This window comes from Corvus brachyrhynchos, unplaced genomic scaffold, assembly GCF_000691975.1.
Source record: "Corvus brachyrhynchos isolate BGI_N302 unplaced genomic scaffold, ASM69197v1 scaffold1133, whole genome shotgun sequence".
Taxonomy (NCBI): domain Eukaryota; kingdom Metazoa; phylum Chordata; class Aves; order Passeriformes; family Corvidae; genus Corvus; species Corvus brachyrhynchos.
Genome location: NW_008237271.1, coordinates 109,990 through 130,391, shown reverse-complemented (window position 1 = coordinate 130,391; position 20,402 = coordinate 109,990). Strand labels below are relative to the sequence as shown.

Sequence of the window (20,402 nt, the reverse complement as noted above, 5' to 3'; positions counted from 1 at the left end):
CATAAAAGGCAGAGCCTCACCTGAGGTACCACCTGGCAAATATTACCTTATCTTCAGCAGCTCAGCATGGAATTGGCTGAGAGTCTGCTACAGCTGGTGAGCTCCCTGGAGGCTTCCCCTCACTGCAGTATCCACGGAAGCAACAGCACCCTGCAGAGCTGTAGTGTATATATAGATATGTATGTAGATTGGGCCAGGTTTATCTGATGAAAGAAACCTTCTGCCACAACATTTTCTATGTTGCAAAAGATCCTAAACATGTAACAGAGAATTACATGGGTTCTACAAGATACTTGCTCCTGCTATCTAAGAAATACCAGGCATGAGAAAATTTCAAAATGAGCAGCACATTTCTGAAGCACCCCAGGTCTTTATTCCTGCATCTTGCTTTGGTTGTCACCACCCAGCTATTGACTCTGAGAACTCACTCCAGCAGTGCTGGAGCGAACGGCTGGGTGAAAGAGCCTTTGGGTATGTGTGAGGACGTGGAGCAGTTGTGCTCATGCAGTAGGTCTGGGTTTGAGGTGGAAGGGGGACCACACTGCACTCAGCATTTGTTAAGCATTCCTTGGCTTCTCCTAACCAAAGCAGGCTTTGTGAAGAGGTGTGCAGAAGGGAGCAGGTTACAGCTTTCATCATTCTGCCTTAGTGTGAGCAGCAAAAGCAACAACTACACCTGGGGATTTCCTGCTCTTCAGCTCCAGATCCCATGGTTCTTGTGAAGAACACACAGGACAATACTGTTCCCATATTTTCACACTTTTGGCTATTCCCTTCACTACTTCTACCCAGACAGGGAAACAAGAATTCAGAAACATGAGGAAAGATTTATCTCACTTTTTTTAAAGGAACATAGGTTTTTAGTATGAAGTACAGGAGTTTTCATATTGCATAGGATTTTTGGCAGATTTTGATAACATTTGACCAGTACAGAAGAATTTTCTCTACCTTAATTATGTAATATGAATTACATGATTTTCCATGATAATTTCCATTCAGATTTGTGTGGCAGGACACAACTCATACGTGCTGACCCTGCTTTGTGAAATGGTTAAAAATAAATAAATAAATATACAAATATCCGACTTCCTTTTGCTCAGAGGATAACTTCATTTTGTTTTCTTTTTCCTTTCACAGCTTTTGAAGGAAATTATTGGTCCCATGTTTTTCTCCAAAACCAGAAAGAATCGTTGCAAAGAAGTAAGTGTCTGACCTGGTATTTAATGTTTGCATTCAAGTGTGAGTGACAACTCTATTCAGCATCAAGTCCATATTGCAGAAGGCACTGTACAAAGCACATAATAAAAATAAATCTTTGCCTCAAGGAGCATATGTTTTGAAGCATTAATTTTAGAAATTCTGAATGAAGACTTCACATGTAAAAAGATTGTATAATGTGTTGTCTCACTGTGGTAAGTTTTAAACTAAATGGAAAGTGCTTTATTGTGCCATGCTGAGGTTTTTATGCCTAAGAATAGAAACTGTGAGCAGTTTAGTAGCCTTCCACATTTAGAAATATGCTACTGGGGTAATTTGTGTGGTATGTTTGATTTTCGTTCCTACATATTACTGCCTAATATTACCTAAAAATCTAGGATATGGATTCTTTTGATATTGCAAAATCCAGGAAAGTAAATAAAGCTCATTCTCTGTATAAATTACGTCTGTGAAAATGATTTTAAAGATTTCAGGTTAAAACAAACATATATGCAAAGGAACAGAGTATGGAATACTTCTTCCTCACCTTTATAGCCAGCAGCCGGGGGGAGTCAGTGTGAGGACAGATCTGTGCGTCAACATTCAGCTGTGCCAGCTGCTGCCACACTTCGGTAGTTTACCAGCAGTTTTCCCTTAAATCCAAAGAATGGCTTGTGTGTGCATCCATCCAGATATGTATGCAAAATTAACTGCAGCCACCTACTTACTGTGAATTTGTGCTAGTCCTTCTGAGTCTGAGAAATACAAATAGTAAGGTACTACTATCTTACTTGTGTAAAACAATGTGCAATGCCAAAGCAAAAAAAAAAAAAAAAAAAGCATATTATAGCTTTAAAGTACTAAAAATATTAGCTATCAGAAGTACTGTTAGAAAGGCAGGTATCATTAAAATGTTAACTCATAATTAAAATTTAATGGCAAATTTTGACTGTAGTTACTGTGACATTTTCTGCTACAAAGAAATTTTGGTTCTGTTCAAAAGGATGGTGGACAAGGACTTGGAAGCCAGAGTACAAGGGAGGGGTAAGCAGAAAAATCCCAATAGCCTCACAAAATTCCCTGAACTGAAAATAGTTGGAGACTGAGAGAATATCTATGGAAGTATATATGCCTGACCTGATGGTGGTCTTCCCTTGGGTAGTCTGTTAATGGTCTCTGCTGGAAATAAAATACAGAGCTACATCAACCCTTGGGCAGAAACAACACAATTTTTCACATGTCCTTTTCTGAAGAAATGCGAGGCACTGACTTCTAAATTTGAAGTTCATTCAATAAACATTTTGTTTTTTGTGTCCATGGCAAGAATGCATAAATGTCATCATGCTAACATGATACATTTTACGGGACATGATGTTCCTCTGCTACGGGATACAGAAGGCTGTAGGCCTTCTGAAAACACAAAATTTTCACAAGATCCTCTCTAGATAAGTATGGATATCAGTCCTAATATTCTGATTTTCTTTTCTATCCTCTATTCACAGACAATCTTCCTAGTAATTCACAATTTTAATGTTTTACACTAAAGTATCATGCTTTACTTCTGCATACTGTTAAAAAGCAATTCTATGTACTCCAAAGCTTGTTGCATATCAGTGGTTGAATGAAATTCTTTATCCAGTTCAGGGAAGATGTGGAGGTGTAGAACAAAAAGAATTATATAAAATGCAAGTTTATTATAATAAAGAGTATTTCTTTAGGCAGAAGAAACTGAGAGTGGCTTGAATTAGGTGATTTCTCATTCAGTATAAGCATGGAAAAGCTATATGAAGTTCATCCTAAAAGTAAAAATAGCTGAAGACTTGTGATCAGACAAAAAATTCCCAAATATTTAGGAACTCATCTCTGTCTTCTGTCTATTCTTATACCAAGAGAAACAGTAGAGCATGGATAAGGACAAATTAAAAGAAAATCACTAGATATTATTTAATAAAAGCTGAATTGAAAAGACAAACACATAATCTAGATTTAAACTTCCTTGAGTTATTGACATTCCCATTTGTTATTTTTCTTTGATAAGATTTAAATAAAAACAAATAGAGTGACTATGCTCCTATATTTATTGAAAGGGGCACCTCTTGCACTCTGACCATTGTGCAGCCCCAGGTAATCTTTCCTTGGCACACTCTGAGGTTTGGTGGTCAGTATCACTCAAGCACAATGTATTAAACTAGTTGGACTTGGGCATGAAGGATCAATGATAACAATTAGCCAATTCCTGTTTTCCAGTCAGACCTTCAGGACAGAACAGAAGTGTGGAAGAGGAGTACTTTTTGCCAACAGGTAACAGTTCATTGGGAAACAGTATTTTCTACATGACCTGGATAAAACCAGTAGCATTCTGTAGTCATTTTATCACTCCTTCAGAGTTAAAAAAAAATGTTTTGGCTTTAAAACAATAAATATAAATTGCATGTAGACTTTGATAAACTTATCTGATACTTTGTGACTCTAAGGTATATTCTAAGATACCTGAGTTTCATATGACACCATAAGCAAAAATAATTAACAAATTAAAAGAAACAATCTACGTCTACAAATACAGAACTGAGGACATGATTTTTGTTACTTCAGGAAAATTATCTGCTTCAGAGGGCCTGTTCAAATGCTGTAAGTAGGTGCAGAACTATCTAACAGCAAGTGCTGGACTTGTATCTCTCTTTTTTTATGATTCATTTCCACATCTGAAAATCTGTCTCTTCAGATGAATATTTCAGATTACTTCTTAAAAATGAAAACTGATTAAAACATTCCATATATTTATAAAACTGGTTGGAACTTTGTCACACAAACACAGAGCCAAAAGAGTGGGGAATTACATGTTGGGCTTTGAAGACTGTCTTTGGATATCTTGTGATTTGACTGTGCAGTTAATCATGATACAGTAATGCCATAGGGAGCTTGGTAAATGCTGTGCTTGAGATGTTAAAGCTCTGTCCAGAAGCAAGCTGTCACCCTTGCAAACAGATCTAGCAGACTGAAATAAGAAGGTAAATCTTTATGTTACCCATGAAGGAGTTGGAAGGGTTTTTCCCAAGCTAGGAATCTAGCGAATCCTTGTCTGCTTACAGTGAATGAGAATATTGCTCTCACTCCTAATATTGTTTCACTTCATGACTTGAGATAAAATTTTGAGATTACAAAGAAAAAAAAATAGAGGGCTAGAATGTTGTTTACAGAATTAATCTGAGTAGAAACTTAATAGCTTGTCATAGTATTTTTATTTGAAATGCTAATCAGAATGAGCAAATATGTTTTTAAGAGACCTAAATCCATTTTTCTTTCTGTTTTATAGTTTTGAGCAAGGATTCCTGTTCTACATGGGGTGGAGGGCATTTTTCAACCTTTGATAAATACCAGTATGACTTCACTGGGACTTGCAACTACATCTTTGCAACTGTATGTGATGAGACCAGCCCAGACTTCAACATTCAGTTCCGTCGTGGGCTGGACAAAAAAATTGCAAGGATCATTATTGAGCTTGGACCTTCTGTTGTCATTGTTGAGAAAGGCAGCATTTCTGTCAGGAGTGTTGGGTAAGATTCTGCCATGAATGGGGAATGATGTGTTCAGAGAAGGCAGGGAGTTATATAGCAGGTGCACTAAAGACTGCTTTGTGTCAAAAATGAATTAACAAATTACTGCAGTTAACATGCCTAACTGGACTCTACTCCCATTGCTTCCCATCACGCACTCACACTCTACAACATTCCCTTTATGGATTTCTCTAATCTTGTCAGTTTTCTGTCGTAACAATAATTCTTACATTAACAGGCCATAGAATCTCTTCAGCATAATCAACATTAGTTCTACCACAAAATCTTTATTGTTACAAGTTCTTGGAACATATAACTATGCTCTAATAAAACCAAACCAAGTGAAGATGCCAAGTCCTGTGCAAACATTGTCAGTAGTAGAATCACTATGCACCCCATTTTCTGGTGATTCTTCTGTGAAACTGCTGACATGGATTTTCAATCAATAGAAACTTTCATGTGTTTTGAAATGTCACAGCTAAAAAGGAAAAAAATGCTGTTTCATGTTGCTGCAAGTACTCAGACTGTGCATCTATCACACCCAAAATAAATAACTAATACCTGCATAATCTTGCTATGAGGTTGGTTTCTCTTCTCACCTTATTGCAGTGTCATTCAGCTGCCTTACACCAGCAATGGAATCCAAATAGCGCCTTATGGACGCAACATCCGCCTGGTGGCCAAGCTGATGGAGATGGAGCTGGTTGTCATGTGGAACAATGATGACTACCTCATGGTTAGTAAAATGCTCTCATAGAGCAGAGAAGAAAATTCTCACTGATTCACTGGAATGACAAGAACTCTTTGAACTTAATGGGTGCTTTTGCATGTATTTACTATTTTGATATTTATCTTTTCCTGTTTTATGCATTCCTCTTGAAATAAACAACTTTGCATGTTACTTTCACTTGCAGCACTAAAGCCACCAGTGCTGAGATTTGTGGACACTTTCACACATTTTAGTCTTTCCTCAGAGTATTCCAGCAGCTGCAATGTTTTGCTGAAGAGATGCTGTTTAAAGTTGTGTAGAATTTAATACTGTATGCCATAGTTTAGTCTTTTCTACTGTGCTTCCCTGGGATCTCTTTTGGTTTCAAACATTAAGTGCTTCTACCAGTTTCTTTGTTTCCTTCCTTTTTCTGAATCTTTTCAGGTTTTCCCTTCAAAATCCCCAATACATTTTCTCAGTGTGACCTGTGATATTATTGCCACAAAAGACACTGAATTCTAAATTGATAAGTTTGCTAAAACGAGGAGAGTCATATATAATAAATTTTCTGGGAGATTTATCAGCATTAATAAGACATATAAGAGAAAATGCTACTGTGATGGGTTAATCTGACTATACAAAGAATATAGTTTTATTTCCCCTGATCTAATATTTTCATAATAATTCATTGTTTGTAGCCAGTAATACTACCATTTTAATCTCCAGAGCAACAGAGAACTGAATAACCTTCTTCTGAAACAGATTTTCTTCCTGTAACCCTAAGTTTCTTAAGAGAAGAAACCTGAAATTCATGGTCTGTCAACAAAGATATTAGCAAGTATTCAGCATTAATTTCCTTTTTTTTTTTTTTTTTTGGCTCCTTAGAATATTATCTACTTTCAATTCTCTGTAAGTGTCTTCAAATCTTATTCTTCTTTAAATGCTAATTAAAAAAAAGTCACTATTTGCCTGTTGGGAAAAGATGTCACTGCTTACAAAACTCTTCCTTCAAAAAAGTCACTGAAATTAATAAGAATCACTTTTGGGTGCTTGAACTGAATTTGGTTGAGAAAGGTAAAGCTGTGCAGGTAATTTTACTTAGGGTGATCCTTTTAAATGTTTTCTTCTATCTTATTTTAGGTTTTGGCTGAAAAAAAATACATGGGGAAAACCTGTGGAATGTGTGGGAACTACGATGGTTATGAATTGAATGAATTTGTGCGTGAAGGTAAGAAACAAGGACATTTCAGACAGAAGGGGAATGAAGTAAAGTGAGTCAAGGTGAAAACTGAATACTGTGATAGCATTGCTGGGTTTCAGAATTGAATAAAGCAGTCCCATGGGGCACCAACATACTTCTCCTATGGTTATGCTACACTCTGTTATCTGCTATGAGCATAATATAGTGGGTTCCTCACACAAGTGATAAGGACTCTTATCTTTTATAAACAGGTGGTAAGGATCACACCCTCCTAATTTTCACAAGAGACAGTTGTCATTGGGAAGATTAACTAGTAGGCCATTTAACAGTCAAAGAGTAAAATCTGAGTTTTGCTACATCACAGCAACAAGTAAACAAACCAATGCAGGTTTTTTCCTGACAAATTTTAACCCTTCAATTTTCAGATAAATTGCTCGATACATTTAAATTTGCTGCTTTACAAAAAATGGATGATCCATCAGAGATTTGCCTGTCTGAGGAGATACCAATTTCCACTGTTCCTCACAAAAAATATGTAAGAAAGATCTTTTTGGCTTCTCTGCAGCAGGATTCTTAGCAGGGGGGCAGGGGGGGCAAGATAGATAGATAGAAATCAACAACAGAGAGACAGTGGTTTCATAAAACTGACTTCCATGAAAACAGGTAAAGTCAACATTTGTATAGCATGATATGAGAAAGAAAAGGAGTTCTTTGTGTTAAAATACATTTTAATGAAAGCCCCCAGGCGTTTTAAGGCTAGATTTAAATCACTCATAAAAATCAACCAGCATTTAGCTCACAGCTTTCTGGAATTCCATCCAGGTCATCACAGGAAATTGATGGAAACAGTGAAGCATTAAGAACGTTTTTTCTAACAGCTGATACTATAAACTGTGCAGACTTGAAGATATTCACAATGCCTAAAACATATTGCCAGATAACAGCACTGATAACAGGGACAACCACTGTCAATTGTTATCACTTACAGTTCTAAATGAAAAGAAAATCAGTGTGCCTGAGAACCTCTGAGACCTTATACTGCAGTAGGCAGCATGATAGGCAACACAAACATGCAGGCAAGAGAAATGCACCAAGTGTGTGCTCAAAGAGGAATGAATTTTGTGATCTTCATATCTGGGATGTTTGTCCTGGAACTGAATTTCCATGAGACAACACATTTCCTGTGTATAATGTTCTCAGCCATTTTTAGGGGGGTCGATGGCATAGAAAGTGACTTAATTTTCAACATAATGAGAAGCAGAATTATTTCAATATATCAAGTTCCTCCTGTTGTACAGTGGATTTATATTCCTTTCTACCAGTGAATTTCTCACACATTTAAGTCAAATACAATTATTAAACTGTAGGGGGAAAAACAAACAAACCAACAAGAAAATCATAACTAGCAATGTTATTCCATTGTGGTTTTCATATGAAGGAAACACCACTAGGAACAATTTTCTTTCTCTTTTTATTTAGGCCATAATCTGCTCTCAGCTACTTAATTTGGTGTCACCAACCTGCAGTGTACCAAAAGATGGGTTTGTGATTCGTTGCCAGCTCGATATGCAGGACTGCAGTGAGCCAGGACAAAACAACTGCACTTGCTCTACACTGTCCGAGTATTCCAGGCAATGTGCTATGTCCCACCAAATGGTGTTCAACTGGAGAACTGAAAACTTCTGCTGTAAGTTCAAATGGTTTATTCATGAGAGACTGTGCTTAACTTTTCTATGTCTTAAATAGAGGGATAATGATAAATAACTGGGATATAGAACAACTGATAAAAAGAAGTTCCTACTGTCTTTAATCAAACAATTTTCTACAGAGAACAGTGGTCTTTGGTAAAGTTATAAGAAGGAGAGCAGGGAAACCTCAAAGGAGAAGAAAGCTCAAAACATAGGTCCTATGTCTAGATCAGTGACAATAAAACAGAAACATCCACCAAGTGAAAACTTTTAATTTTTCACACTTCTACCAGGAGGCTGTTTGCTCATAGCACAGTTTTCTTATTATTGTATCTAGCAAATTATCAAGTGAAGAGAGAGCACTTTTAAAGAGCCCCTGAGGTCTTTGAACCTTTTTGCTAACAATTGCCATCACTCCTTTTATTCACAGATGATTTTCAGTAGTCCTTTTTCAGATGCTCGGCCTTTTTATTTACAATGACTGATTAGAAGTAAAACCTTGAAGTACTACAGAAAATATGATTTGTGGTACTTCATTAGGCTGCAGTATGGCCTGTTTGCCATTCTTCAAGCTTCTGAAAAATGTTTCCACTAAGTACAGCATGAAAAATGAAAAAAAGCCAGAGTGAATATGATGGTAACTGTGAATACTCAGATGATGAAATGAGTATTGAGGCAGGGTAAAAGAATGTTAGTGTCAGAAATCAGAAGGTCTTTTCCTTGCTAGGTAGCAGATGAAACATTCTTCTATGTTTACATTTTAAAAATCTTAACACTCCCACTGTTTGTTGCAGCTGTGGGAAAATGTTCTGTGAACCAAATCTATGAGGAATGTGGTTCTCCATGTATTAAAACCTGTTCCAACCCAGAGTACAGCTGTTCCAGTCACTGTACCTATGGCTGCTTTTGTCCAGAAGGTATCATTTCATCATATTCTTAATGGATCACACGAATGTTTTTTGCACATATCCAGTCAAGTGGAATAGACTGCTTAATAATGAACTAGCTGTGCATTTCAAGGCATTGTACTGCTTTCTCAGGTAACATAATGTAACTGGAGTCTTGAGTAATCACGGTCCTCCAAAGATGGTTGGTCACTCTTTGCAAGAACAGAGCTATGAAAACATTTTCCTCACAAGACCATGATTTGTGATGGGATAATGATATGCCATCTGCTTAAAGTTCTTCATTAAAATATACATTGATCAGGCACCAGGAAGAGGTAGCATGCCTCCCTCAGAGGATTTCTGCAATATTATGGGCATTTTGTAAATTGCCTTTAAAATAGTTCAAGATGAACTTGCTACAGAAATTGTGATTATTACAATCATTTGCATGTCAAAATAGGACAATTGGCTGCACTTTCATATGACAAAGTAGTCAAAAGCCTTTGTCACTTGTGAAGACTCAGTTTTATTTAATTAGGAGAAAATTTCCTGCATGTTACATCTCCAAGTATGGGCACTGGCTATGCAAGAATAGCATTCTCAAGCTAATTTCAGAAAGCATTCAAGCCATAATAACTGTAGTGCTAAGTGAGGATGAGGAAAAATATTTTGCTTATCTTCTTTGGCAGGAACTGTTCTTGATGACATCTCAAAGAATCGGACATGTGTTCACATTAGCCAGTGTCCATGTACACTGAATGGGAAAATATATGCTCCTGGTGAGACAATGAAAGCAGCTTGTAGGACTTGGTGAGTACCAACAGGTACTTCCATGAGAGAATGAAGAGTACCTTCACCAAAAAATTGGAAAATTCTGCCTTACCTTTTGAACGGCAGCACCTTTCACGATTCAGGAAAGTTTACTGACAATCCATACAAGAGTTCTGCAACTTGGAATTAAGATGAGCGACTTCAACTGATATACATAGACAAAGAAAATCAAAGCATAGAAAGCATAAGGAGAGAAGTGAAAAAAATGACAAATTCCATTACTAGGAAGTAGCTGAGTTTTTAGAGCGTGAAGAAAAGAATAACCTTACACAGAATTTTTTGGTTTCTGCAGTAAATGTGTGATGGGTCAGTGGAACTGCAAAGACTTGCCCTGCCCTGGAAGGTGTTCACTGGAAGGAGGCTCCTTTGTTACCACGTTTGATTCAAGGCCATATAGATTCCATGGGGTTTGCACTTATGTTCTTATGAAGGTAATTTCCTGCAGTCTAGAAACAGAAAATAACAAATACATATATTTTAGTCTGTCTTTGGTTTCCTATTGGAACACAAGCTGAGTATTCAAATATTCCTAAGATACACATTTATTCTACAAATCATTGTTATACTGACATAGGCTTCTCTTTTTACTTCTCTTTCCTGTTTCCCTCCAGAGTTCCAGCCTGCCACACAATGGAACCCTAATGGCTGTTTATGAAAAGACTGGTTATTCTCATTCTGAGACATCACTTAGTGCTATAATTTACCAATCTACAAAAGTAGGTATTCCCTCCACAGGTTCGATCCAGCATTTCATCACTATATTCACAAAATAAGTGTTCAAAGTAATTTCTAGTAGCCTGCACTTGAAAATTATGGGTGATAAATACTGAAGATATGTTTCTGCTCATGCATACACAGTAAAGACCTCAGTTGTTACATCAAATCAGGAAGGTATTTTCAAAGTGAAAACTAAAAGCAGCGTGTTATAACGTGAGAAAATGCTTGAATTAATTTTTTTCTTTTACATAGATCATTAACAATATAGTTGCTCAACATATAAATACCATCTGTAAATATAATTACTCCTGGTTCCATGTCCTCTTCTTACAGGACAAAATTGTGATTTCTCAGAATGATCTCCTTACTGATGATGATGAACTTAAGCGGCTGCCTTACAGATCAGGTAAAAAAAGGGAATATAGGTTATATCCAAATTAAATTAAATGTCTGTTTTACACAACCCAGCATCTTTTGCAATTTCTCAATTGCTAATACCAGGAGTTTTAGAGGAAGGTTACAGTCTTTCCTGCTGCATCTGTTCCTCTGTGGAGAGTTGTGTGTGGGAGAAGAGTTGTAGACAGAGTGCTAGAACACTTATATATGTGTTAAAGTTGTTACCTTGCAGTATCACCAACATCTCTATTTTTAAACATGCTTGTTCCTTCAGGAGACATCACTGTTTTCAGACAGTCCTCCATGTATGTTCAAATGCATACAAACTTTGGGCTGGAACTTGCAGTTCAAACATCACCTGTGTTCCAGGCCTATGTGAAAGTTGGATCACAATTCAAAGGCAGAACACTAGGTAAGTAATCTAGTCCCCATGCAAAGGAGAAAAGGTAGGGAGTATAATTTTGAAAGTTTGTATTTGAAATTAGTATTCATCTTTTAGGAAATAAATTTTTTTCTCAAAAAAACCCAACAGATCATGCATGGAAAACTGATGTGCTAAGAATTGGTTTTCTGCTAATAACTTTAAAACAAATTGAAGAAATGAGATGGGTCACATTTTTCATGCATAATACAATTCTGTTCTGTTCATGTGTGCCTTTTTCAGTATGTTCTTTACTACACAATGAAGGAGCAACAAATAAGTCTGTGTGGTCTCTGCATCTTGGAGCACACGGTTCTTTGAATGTAGTGCACGACCACTGTAAACACAATGAGCCTAAGAATCTAAGAGCTTCTCAGCTGGTAATCACCAGATGGAGATGTTTATGTTTATTGAACAGCAACATTAGCCACACAGGCATATTTTCCATTCTGGTTATGGGGAATTACAGAGAGGCTTTAGCTTTTACAAAAGCTTAAATGCATATTCTTTGATATTATGCATTTAATATAGATAAGAAAACGTGCAACTGCAAAAGTGTTTCATGGTCTTTCTCTTTTAAATTGTTTAAAACTACTTTTTTCTAAAAACAAGACAACAACCTCTTTATGAATTTGTCATTGAATAGAAGCTGACACTCTTTACTTGAGGAGGCAGAGACTCAGTGACTGAATGTGTACATAATCAAGATTCTCTGGCTGCTTGACCTGAGTATTCATTGACACTCCATGTAGAGCTTTTGAATCAATTTTCTCACTGTTATAGAGTGAAACATAGGCATTGTGCACACATTTTTAAATTTTCAGCCATCCCTTGCATTTCCTATGTTATCAGGTTTGTGTGGCAATTACAATGGAGACACTACAGATGACTTCATGACCAGCATGGATATCACTGAAGGGACAGCCTCCCTGTTTGTAGATTCCTGGAGGGCAGGAAATTGCCATCCTGCCTTAGAGAGAGAGACAGACCCTTGTGCTTTGAGCCAACTAAACAGTAAGTAGATGATGCTGTGGTAAATGAATTCTCCAGCTGGCTTTGTCTGACACTTTCATAAGCCCCTACCAGGGATATAAGAGAGCTGGACAGAAGCAGAGACTGAGAGGATTGAGCATCGCAAATTGTCACCAAAAAGACTTTTCTGTTTTCTAGAATACATATCAAGTGAAAGCTCATCAGGTCTCATTCTAGAGATCTGGGATTGAGATGATGAATGAGAGGGGTTTGGTGATTTGTCTAGTGAAACTGCAATGTCCACGGTTGTCTTAGGCTTGCTCAGTAGTACCGTGACTGAAATCCAGGCTTTGCCTTCCCAAGTCTCTATTGCTATTGGCCTTAAAAAAAAAATAGTGAAAAAGAAAAAAAAAAGCTCTACTGAACTGCTGGTACAAGAATAGAGTCTAAAAACTAACAAGCTAGGAAGTTGTCCTATTCTTCAATGCATTATTGCCAAAAGTTCACCTAAAATATCAAATATTTTAAAAATTTCTCTTTGAAAGTTTCCCCCAAACTTTCCCTTTTTAATGTTTATTATTTACTTTCATTAGAAATATCTGCTGAGACTCACTGCTCCATTCTTACCAAGAAGGGTACAGTGTTCGAGAAATGCCATGCTGTGGTGAACCCTATTTCTTTCTACAAGGTAGGAAGTTATGATGGATGTTGTACAGAGGGAGTCCAAATATAAACCAGATTGGACTCATATACGGTGTCCCACGCATTGAATCAGCAATGCTGAGAAGCTTAGGAACAGGTGTGGTTTTGAAAAATCATGTCTCCACCACACTGAAAGTGTCTTTGGTCACAGGCACCAGTCCCATCCCTGTGAATCAGAAAATATTTTTGCTCATGCTGCAGTTGTCCATGACAACAACTTTAACTGTGCAAAGTATTGATTTTACCATGTGCATAATTGAGCTCAATATATTTGCCAATCTACACAGAACATTTTGAAAAATAAAAATGAGAAGCAGTGAATAAACAAAGGCATTTTTTAGGTACTAAGTATATTTCATTTACATCAGCAGTGCAGTTACTCAGATATTTTCCATCAGTTTTAGTTATGCAATAATATGTATCTTGTATGACTTAGTTCTGCAATTCAGCATAGAATAATATTGGTTGGAAAACATCTTTGAGATCATTGAGTCCAACCATAAATGTAACAATGCCACATCCACTGCTAAATCACATCCCTAAAAGTCACGTCCACATGTTTTTTTTAAATTCCCCTAGGGTTTAGCACTTTTAAATGTCTGTTCCCCAGTAACAAAGTACTCGCCATGTGTTGGGTTTCAGAGATGTGTCTACCAGGCCTGCAATTATGAAGAGACCTTTCCCTATATTTGTTCTGCTCTGGGATCGTATGCACGAGTGTGCAGTTCCATGGGCTTAGTCCTTGAGAACTGGAGAAGCAGTATGGACAATTGCAGTAAGTACCTGAACCAACTCTAACTGGTCTGCCATCAGATGAGGAATGAGGAAATAGTGGTCAGAAAGAAGAGCAGAAAGTGGGTAACAAATATCCAACTTTTGTCTACCCTTCTGGTGTCTGTCAGAACAGGATTGTTATTTCAAGACTATATGAAAAACATTATTCATATGCTTTAAGGTGAGCATGTGGATGCTTCCAGGACTTGATAATTAATGTACAGAATAGACAGAAAAATAGCTATCCTGTAAAAAGAGAAAGAACTAGGGAAAACTGACTGCAGATTTTCTCTTACTATTTTGCAACTCAGACATAAGCACAGGTTTCACAGTTACTCAAAAATACACTGATATTTCTGCTAAGCTTCCCTTTGCATTATTAAATTCCAAGATACACAAAGAAGCAGTAAGATATTTTACCTGCATGAAACCTCCAAACACCTGCATAGTTTGGTGTTAAGCCTTGGTCTGCAATATGTTTTGCTAGAGCTCCACGTCCACAGGAAGAGAAGCAATGGGAAGCTTTAAGCATTGAAGCTGTTGACACAAAAGAAGCAGTACATTATGAGCACAAGAACATTATCTTTCACAAGGAAGAGGATCAGTAAATGAAGTTTAACATACACTCTTGTCTTGTTTTATAGCTATTACTTGTACTGGGAATCAAACATTTAGCTACAACACTCAGGCATGTGACAGGACATGCTTGTCACTCTCCAATCGAGCCCTGGAATGCCATCCAACTGATATTCCTGTTGAAGGCTGCCAGTGTCCTAAAGGAACGTACCTGAACCACAAGAGTGAGTGTGTTCGTAAATCTCATTGTCCTTGCTACTTAGAAGACAGGAAGTACATTCTGCCTGACCAGTCAACAATAACTGGTGGGATCACCTGGTAAGTGTGTCAAGTTTAAAGGTGAACAAATTGAAAACAGAGGTGAGGGGCCTTCCTGTGTCTGTCGAGGGTTAACTGCAGTAAGCAGGCAAGCATCACACAGCCACTTACTCACTCCAGCTGGATCTGGAAGAGAATCAGAAGGACAACAGCAAGAAGCTTTATGGGTAGAAATACAGACAGTTTACTAAATTTCTTTACTCATAATAAGCAAAAAGCTTATTTAATAAGCAAAGCAGCATGCACAATCAAAGCTAAGTAAGGAACTGATTCAGAACTTCCCGTCAGTAGGCAGCCATTCAGACATTTCCAGGAAAGCATGAATTTGCCATGCATAATGGTTTGTTGGGAAGACAAGTGCTGTAACTCTGAACACCCCTCCTTCCTTCTTCTTTACCTGAGCTTTTACTGCTGAGCTTGATGTGGTATAGTATGGAATCTCTCTTTGGTCAGTGGGGTCAGCTGTCCTGGCTGTGTCCCATCCCAGCTTTCACACTCTCAGCCTCCTCCCTGCCAGGACAACATGAGGAGCAAGAATGCTGGGACACTGTTCAGCACCAGCTAAAACAACATTGTGTTATCAACACTGTCCTGGTCACAAATCCAAAACATAACACCACTGAGCTGCTACAAAGAAAATTAACTCCATTCCAGCCCAAAACAGTATAGTCTCCTTTATTTTTAATAACATAAGTTTATTTTTCAAGACTTTTTTTTTTTTTACCCTTTTCTAGACTACAAATACTCTTAACTGAACAGAAAGCATTTGACTTACCTTAAGCTTGAAAATGTTACAGAGAAAAATAGAAAATAATAGTTAAGATCTGATTATTCCTACTGGGAGACTTTGTCAACAGCACTTAGCTATATACAAACTTCTGGAATGACTTGGTAGGCCATCCTCACAGTGACAATTGCCTACTAGTGGTAATAGTGATAATAGCCTATTATTCACTTTCCAATCTGATGTTACTGTAGAATACAAAAAGTGAAGAGATAAATTAACTCATATTCCACTTCAGAGGATGGGAAGGAGGTAGTAACATGAGCGAAACATTTCTAATCAAACAATTTTGCAAAACATCAAAATTTCTTTCTCAGAAGAGATTTTCATTGATTTCTTTTTTTTTCCCCTCCCTAGCTATTGTGTTAATGGGAGGCTAAGTTGCACAGGCAAACCTCAAAATCCTGCAGGTATGGGTCTGATATTGTTTACTTAGAAACTTTTTTTTGTCCTCTGTGTTGTAAAATTACTACTTCACTGTTCTCTTCTATGTTATTTTCTCTTCAATGTTCATTTTTCTTCCTTTTTTCTAGAAAGCTGCAAAGCTCCTAAGAAATACATATCATGTTCTGACAGTTTAGAAAACAAGTATGGAGCTGCATGTGCACCTACCTGTCAGATGCTGGCTACTGGAATTGAATGTGTGAGTTTCACAGCTCTGTGATATTTATCCTTTTGAGAGAGGTTGAATGTTCTAGTTGTTACTTAGAACTAGACGACATTCCTTCTAGTGTAATTAAAGGAATTATTTTATCTAACATGATACAGTTAAATATCAGGCTGTGCACACACAATTTGTACATATATTTAAGAAGTGATTAAAGAAATTAATTTCATGAATTAAATTCAATTAAACGAATAGAATAAAAATCCATTAAGGATTCTTAACTACGTGGCTATCATGTCTGGCTCAGGTACTCCATAAGCTGTGACTCCATGTCAATGGAAATACAGGGTTTATGCTTCCTGTTCTATTTTTTCTCAGCTCTCTGCTGCTGTTGCTCACAGAATGCAGGAGACCTGGGCTAGGTGAACATCTGGGCTGTCCTGATAGGGCTTGCCTATATTAAGGAAACAGACTAATTGGAAGAATTGCAATAAGATATGAAACATAAGATATTCTTCCTTGATATGAAGAATATTCTGTTGTGCTCTTTCTGGAAGACTGGTAGTGATTGGAAGATAAATTTTTCAGAGTCTTCAGGTATGTTTAGTATCTCACACCACAAGTATATGTTACAGCTTCAGTGAAACTAGTTCAATTGACAGCATGTTAGTACAAGGAACATCACAAAACTAAAATCAAGCCAAAACAGAACTTAGCACAGGTTCGCTCCTGACACCATTCACATCTAGGATAAAATGTATCTCACATTCTTTTCTTTTTGTTGCAATCTGTTGACCTTTCCCAGATACCCACAAAGTGTGAGTCAGGCTGTGTCTGTGCTGATGGCCTCTATGAAAATCTTGATGGTGGGTGTGTGCCAGCTGAGGAGTGTCCATGTGAATATGGCGGCCTTGCTTATGGAAGAGGTGAACAAATCCAGACTGAATGTGAGATCTGGTAAGAATCACGGAGTTGTTCATTGCAGATCCTCTGTTTCACTAAAGTGTACAACCACATAAAAAGAAGTGTTTAACTGATAGGAGAGTAGGAAATCGCAACAGCTGTAAAGAAGAAATACCATGACAGAGTGCAAGGATTAACAGAGAGAGAAGCTTAGCATTTGACAATATATGTATAGATAAGAGTCATTGTACCAGCTTCAGGGATAATTTCTGTCTTATGTATATTCAGGAATAAACGCAGCCAGTAGGGCCTGTGACTGTAAATTATATAAAGTCAAGTATTATTAACAACTCTACTTAAATAAAGATGCGGGCACAATCTTTCTTCTTTTCTGTAGACAAAAACAGCCACCCCCAAAAAGATTCCCATATGTTTAGCAGCATTCTCAAAGTACTTTATTCCCTTTCCAGTTACTAATCTATTATTAAAAAAATACCACCACTCCCCAAACTACACAGAACAATGACTTCTGATCTCATTAGGAGCAAAAAGTAAATGGGTTTTATGTACTATTTCTTTCATGAAAAGAAGCACAAAAATTATTTAAGGTTTCTTCTTTATTATGAATTCATTTTCTAAGCAGTCCACAAATTTTAATGAGGTTCTTATATTAACTGTTACTTGGTCTCAGTGTACATTAGTTAATTAATAGAACATGTTATCAATAAAAGTGGATGTATATAAAAAGAACTAGGTTAAGATGGCATTTCTTTGAAATCTGAGTGTGATTTCTCTTCTCACTCCCAGCACTTGCATGAAAGGCAAATGGAAATGTGTTCAGAAAACAAGGTGTTCCTCCACCTGTAATCTGTATGGAGAGGGCCACATCACCACCTTTGATGGACAGCGTTTTGTGTTTGATGGCAACTGTGAATACATATTAGCTATGGTAACCCGCTTCCTCCTGGTTATTTCAGCAGCATCTCAGCATCAAGAAATAGCTGGATTTAAATGACTAATGAAAATATGCTAGGATCCATCAATAAACAATACAGCATTTTGAATTTTTATAACCCCTTACTGAGTTTCTATGTATTACGTTTATTTCAACACTTAGAATAAAAATATTTTACTTCTAAAAAACCATATTTTTCATGCAATTATAACCAATTTTAGATTTTTTAATAATATATTTAAATAGCCATTGTATTCTGTACTAAACAAATATGACTTTTAGGGAAGTTATGTCAGTTTGACCAGCAAAGCAGAGGTCATCACCTCCCAAAACAAACAGAATTAGTCGTGACATTTTAAGCATCCTGTATTTTCTTATAGTTTTATGTTTTAACTTGGAAGACTTCAGACAGAGAGTCTACTGGGCTTTTGTGCTTCTTGTTGTTTGTTTTGGGTTTTTTTTTAGGATGGCTGCAGTGTTAACAGACCTGTTTCCTCTTTCAAAATTGTTACTGAGAATGTCATCTGTGGGAAATCAGGAGTTACGTGCTCCAGATCCATCAGCATTTACCTTGGGGTAAGCTCTTCTTTCTGCCATTATCCAGCTGAATAGATTTTAAGACCAGGTTTTCTTAATTTTTGGAAGCTTTGGCTGTATCTTAGAAGAGATGGTCTTCTAAGTGAAATTATGTGCTAAAACTAGAGCCTTGGTTTTAGTAGGAAATGCCATAATTGTTTGCTTGAGTTTTTTTAATTCTCATGTTGTGTTTTGTTCTCCAAGACTCTTGCCTGTGTCAAAGCCAGGAAATTTTGAAGCTTACTCTGCAGTGAATTGCTCAGTCAAAAGATACTGATTTCCTGCTGTAGTATCACAGCATCTGAACTTCAGCAAGGAAAATACTGAAACTTGGTAAGTTATAACTTTCACATAAATTTTCTTCCAGAATCTGACAATCATACTGAGAGATGAAACCTTCGCTATTTCTGGGGAAAATCCTGGTGTACAGTACAAAGTGAAAAAGAACGCCCTTCACCTGATGTTTGATGTCATTATCCCAGGAAAATACAACATGACCCTTATTTGGAATAAGCATATGAACTTCTTCATCAAGATCTCCAGAGAAACACAGGTATTGCAGAATAACTTCCTCAGTAAAGTGTCCTTCACTTCAGATTGAACTGCACATTTGATCACAGTTGCCTTAAATCTCTATGATGGCAAAGGTTTCCCAGAAATGCTACTAGCAATTCATTTTTATCATTATTTCCAAAACAGCAGAGACCTTCACAAGAGGCTGACTTTTAAGGGATTTCTGTACTAAATTCAGGAAATTTTTGAGCTAAGTGTTTGTAATTTATGCAACTGCATGTTTGAATTTGATCTTTAAATGACAACAGTTTATACAGTTTAGAGGAGAAACCCATGCACAAGACACTAAGAATGTACAAGAGAGTATTTGTAGATGACATTCACTCCTAAAGCACAGGAAATCATCAGTAATCAAAAGGAAAGGTGAGAATTGCAACTTGCTGAACTGATACTGGTGCTTTCATTGAATCTAGGAAACGATCTGTGGTTTGTGTGGGAACTATAATGGCAACATGAAGGATGACTTTGAAACTCGAAGCAAGTATGTGGCATCAAACGAGTTGGAATTTGTCAACTCTTGGAAAGAGAATCCTCTCTGTGGGGATGTGTACTTTGTAGTGGACCCCTGTAGCAAGAACCCTTACCGTAAAGCATGGGCAGAAAAGACATGTTCCATCATCAACAGCCACGTTTTTTCTGCCTGTCACAATAAGGTAAGAATTTATTTGCTCTTCTTTTTATTTATAGGCATAATCTCTATTCTTCCAAATGTTCACACTCCAGGTGGTTTACTGTTCGTCAAAATGTTTCAATAAAATACATTTAAAATTTTCTGTGGCTCACATTTATATTAATTTTCTTTTTTTTAACTTGCTCTTCACCAGCAAATAAATACAAAAACTAGGTATGGTATTAACTGATTAGTTAAAACTACAAGAGTGAAAAACGAATGAAGACTTAAGAATCAGGAATTAGTCAGTCTGTTGGTGATGCCTGATATTGATCCATGCATTTTCAGGTGGTGAAAACCAGTGAGAAATGTGGATAATGTTGCAGTGGTTATGCATACACCTAGAGTATAATAGGCACAAAATCATCTTGGAAATGAATCCCTTCCTTTT

The 20,402-nt window shown here is 37.0% G+C and overlaps 1 protein-coding gene across 1 annotated transcript in view; it reads left to right on the top strand.

Annotated features, from left to right (window-relative positions):
- Positions 1–322: 322 nt before the first annotated feature.
- The window catches only part of LOC103613111 (mucin-6), a 42,089-nt gene continuing 22,009 nt past the window's right edge, over positions 323–20,402 (top strand). Inside the window, exons 1-25 of the mRNA XM_017730574.1 lie at positions 323–471; positions 1,070–1,200; positions 3,445–3,498; positions 4,511–4,751; positions 5,361–5,487; positions 6,601–6,688; positions 7,087–7,196; positions 8,141–8,348; positions 9,144–9,266; positions 9,926–10,046; positions 10,360–10,498; positions 10,679–10,783; positions 11,118–11,190; positions 11,455–11,592; positions 12,454–12,615; positions 13,167–13,261; positions 13,918–14,050; positions 14,694–14,943; positions 16,085–16,137; positions 16,261–16,370; positions 17,140–17,291; positions 18,045–18,186; positions 18,658–18,768; positions 19,136–19,321; positions 19,755–19,994. Of these exons, the coding sequence (XP_017586063.1) occupies positions 323–471; positions 1,070–1,200; positions 3,445–3,498; positions 4,511–4,751; positions 5,361–5,487; positions 6,601–6,688; positions 7,087–7,196; positions 8,141–8,348; positions 9,144–9,266; positions 9,926–10,046; positions 10,360–10,498; positions 10,679–10,783; positions 11,118–11,190; positions 11,455–11,592; positions 12,454–12,615; positions 13,167–13,261; positions 13,918–14,050; positions 14,694–14,943; positions 16,085–16,137; positions 16,261–16,370; positions 17,140–17,291; positions 18,045–18,186; positions 18,658–18,768; positions 19,136–19,321; positions 19,755–19,994 (3,441 nt within the window). The remainder of the gene's footprint in view (positions 472–1,069; positions 1,201–3,444; positions 3,499–4,510; positions 4,752–5,360; positions 5,488–6,600; positions 6,689–7,086; positions 7,197–8,140; positions 8,349–9,143; positions 9,267–9,925; positions 10,047–10,359; positions 10,499–10,678; positions 10,784–11,117; positions 11,191–11,454; positions 11,593–12,453; positions 12,616–13,166; positions 13,262–13,917; positions 14,051–14,693; positions 14,944–16,084; positions 16,138–16,260; positions 16,371–17,139; positions 17,292–18,044; positions 18,187–18,657; positions 18,769–19,135; positions 19,322–19,754; positions 19,995–20,402) is intronic.